Raw genomic sequence first — 3256 nt, forward strand, 5'->3', positions numbered from 1 at the left:
CATAAAGATAGGATGAGATTAAACACTTGATTCCAACTACCCAATAAAAGGATATCATAAGGTTTTCCTGGCACAGTATTCCTCAGAAAAAAGTCACCCAGGGCGAACACTTTGGACACTGAGGTCCAATGTGGCATCAGCTGTATTTACATTAAAAAATGAGGAACTCTGTTGTACCACAATGATGCCATATCTCTGTCATCATGTACAATAGAGTAACAGAGCAAAGTTTAGAGCAGTATAGAGATAGAGGGAGATCAACATTTTCCTCACACCTTTTGTTGTATGTCAGACTTATTCCTTTACCTTCACCACCAGGTTTCTCGATTGCAGCCGGAGCCAGCAGTATGATGAACTGCGCAGGGCCTATGCAGACATCCTTTACCGCTGGGGCCTCCTCAAGCAGCGGGCAATGGTAAGTGTGCTGATGTAGTGAGTATTTTCATAGTTTGTTAAGAAAAGAAAGAACAACATTATGATTTTAATCTATTTTACTTTTTTATTTTATTAATCATGATTCCATTGTTTTCTGAGCTTTCATGGTTAGATGTGTTACTGATATGAGTATGATTTTAAAGGTTAACATATTTTTATCTCCATCATTGCCATCATCATCAGCATTGTTATTATTATCACCATCACTACCACCCACCACCCACCACCACTCTCAATATTTGTTATGAGTATTCCCCAAGGCATATGTAATTGCATTCCTCTTGCAGGTTCTGAAGTATTTGCAAGCCCAACCACCAGCTCACAAGGGTGTGGAGTTCCCTACTGACTGTGTCCATTGTGGCCAATCAGCCAAGGGACCTCAGTGTAGATACTGCCGCTGTTTCTCCTTCAGCTGTTCAATTTGCCATGTTGCAGTCAAAGGTGGGTAGGAGGGTCCTGCATTGTCCATGTTATTGGTCAGTATAGGTGATTCATCTTTAGAGTGGGATTTTAATTTTTTGTTTTTGTTTAGTGAGTTTTTTCACTGTTTTCACCATTTTGGTAATATATAAATTTACCCCTAACATATATACATATGAATTCTATTTATGTAGTTTTATGGACCACAGATGGTCATATTATAACCTTTGTCATTTAAATGTTGATGATCATCACTAACCTCATTATCAGTAACCATTACTGCTACAGCTGCAACAATTCAAATGCTCTCAATGACCCACAGGAGCAAGCAACTTCTGCGTGGTGTGTGGCCATGGTGGGCATGCATACCACATCCTTGAATGGTTTCGCGACCACAATGAGTGTCCGACTGGCTGTGGCTGTGATTGCATTAAGGAAATGGATCACCTCTTTAAATGATGATGACAGCAGCATTACCAAACATAAAGATGTGGCCCAACACATAAAGATGATGGGATGTGTTTTTTTTTGGCATTAATTGATACACTATATTTTTCTAGAAGAAAAGTATTAGGAAACAAAATTCCACATACTTCATGCAATGATATGGCCCCTCCTTTACTCATTTGTTTTCCTTAGCAAAATACAGATGAGAAATTTGATAAATAAGATCAATTACCTAATTCAGTTCTTGAAAGTTTTCTTGATACTGCAAAGGAAACTGATGAGAGGTACATAGCAGTTATAGCCAACAAATATATGTTCTCAGAGAGAAAAGCTTTAGGCCTATGTTCTTTTGAAATTTGATGCTCATATATTCTTTTCCATTTATCATTCAGGTTTTATAATCTCTTGAGTGTATTGTTGTGCTGGGTATGAAACAATTGATTATAAAATGTTGAAAGTAATTGTCATCATTTTGATTTTGCATCTTTCAGCATAGTGTAACAGTATGATGTTTCTGAATATGCATTACATATATAAAGTATTCCTTTTTTATGTAAATACAATTTGCTCATGTTCACATATTGTGAAAAAATAAAGTCATGGAGGGAAAGGCATAGAAACTATATATGGACACAGAGTCTTTTAATGATTTCTCAAGAGATATCTGGATAGAAGGTGAACATTCTTGTTGGTAACACAGATGGCAGAGGGGAGCATCAGAGGGCCTAGATCACAACTTTAAATACATGTCAAAAGCAAGTGATAGTGTTTTTAAATAGGTGATTGTAGAGGGACTATGTGCTGTTAGCAGGAGATGGATTACTTTAGGTGATGTTGGCATAGCAACATGTCAGTGGAGCTAAGGTGTAGTTGCTATTGTTGACTGACTGGTGGTTTGTATATACTCTTGTGTTTTCATGATTGTTTCTATATTGCTTTCCAAATGTCTGATGCATGACATGAAGAATACTTATGTGAATATTCTATTTTCTTTTAGAATTTTAGTAATTGTTGCGGTATGTTAATATTCTCTATAAGGTTGTTAATAAGTTACATGGTCATTTATTATATTATTACTTTGTTTTCTGATAGTATGTGGCATTAAGTGAGGCTGTTGCTATCACTGTAAAATCCTTTTTTGTGTATTTTGATCTGAAGGTTTGTATTTTTGTTAATTTGTATAAAGTCCTATGTATTAGAAAGTGAAAAAATCTAGATTTAAGAATTTTAATGCTGAAATGTAGTAATTGTATGGATTATATAGAGGAGATATGAATATTTTTTATGTACTGTAAAGTGTTCCTGTTTTTCATCTGTGATATTAAATGTTATTGAATAAGAATAATGTTTCTCCTTGTCCTAAGATAAGACAAAAAATACTGGGGTTGGATATTTTTTGTGTGTGTGGGGGGGGGAGGGGGGGCCTTGCCTCACTCCTGAATTAACAGGAAAGAAGCTTGACAGGTTCCCACTATATTTTACACCTTCAGTACCAGTTTACAAACCTATAATTAATCCAATAACCTTTGTTGGAATTCCCAGAGGGATTCGCGATGCACCGAGTCAAATGCCTTTTTGCGATCTATGTAAGCTGTGAGCATCCCACTACCAAACTCACGACAGCGCTCCACAATAATTTGAAGCACTAGGATATAATCTATTGTGGACTTGCCGATGCCACGGTAGTTGCTGCAATCCCAATGAACCTTTTTCCCTTTCAGAGAGGGATGACCAGACCCCTTAACAGGTCAGGGGAAATGGTACCCGACTGCCATATATAGATGTAGATATATAGCCAGAACAGTATGCAAGCCCGGTGTGATAGGTTCACCACCAGACTTGCATAATTCAGCAGGGATAACACATATGCCTGTTGGTTTGCCACCCTTCAGCTTAGAGATTGCCTCCCTAACCTCAGTCACGGGTAGAAAGTTCTTTGCTAATGAGTACATTG

At 37.2% G+C, this 3256-nt stretch overlaps 1 protein-coding gene across 1 annotated transcript in view; it reads left to right on the forward strand.

Annotated features, from left to right (window-relative positions):
• The window catches only part of LOC113815832 (GATOR2 complex protein WDR59), a 28601-nt gene extending 25960 nt beyond the window's left edge, over nucleotides 1-2641 (forward strand). The window contains exons 12-14 of the mRNA XM_070135396.1: nucleotides 319-415; nucleotides 723-876; nucleotides 1178-2641. Coding sequence (XP_069991497.1) covers nucleotides 319-415; nucleotides 723-876; nucleotides 1178-1314 — 388 coding nt within the window. The 3' untranslated portion in view covers nucleotides 1315-2641. The remainder of the gene's footprint in view (nucleotides 1-318; nucleotides 416-722; nucleotides 877-1177) is intronic.
• Nucleotides 2642-3256: the final 615 nt, after the last annotated feature.

The sequence above is a fragment of the Penaeus vannamei genome, chromosome 20 (assembly GCF_042767895.1).
Source record: "Penaeus vannamei isolate JL-2024 chromosome 20, ASM4276789v1, whole genome shotgun sequence".
In the NCBI taxonomy this organism is placed as follows: Eukaryota; Metazoa; Arthropoda; class Malacostraca; order Decapoda; family Penaeidae; genus Penaeus; species Penaeus vannamei.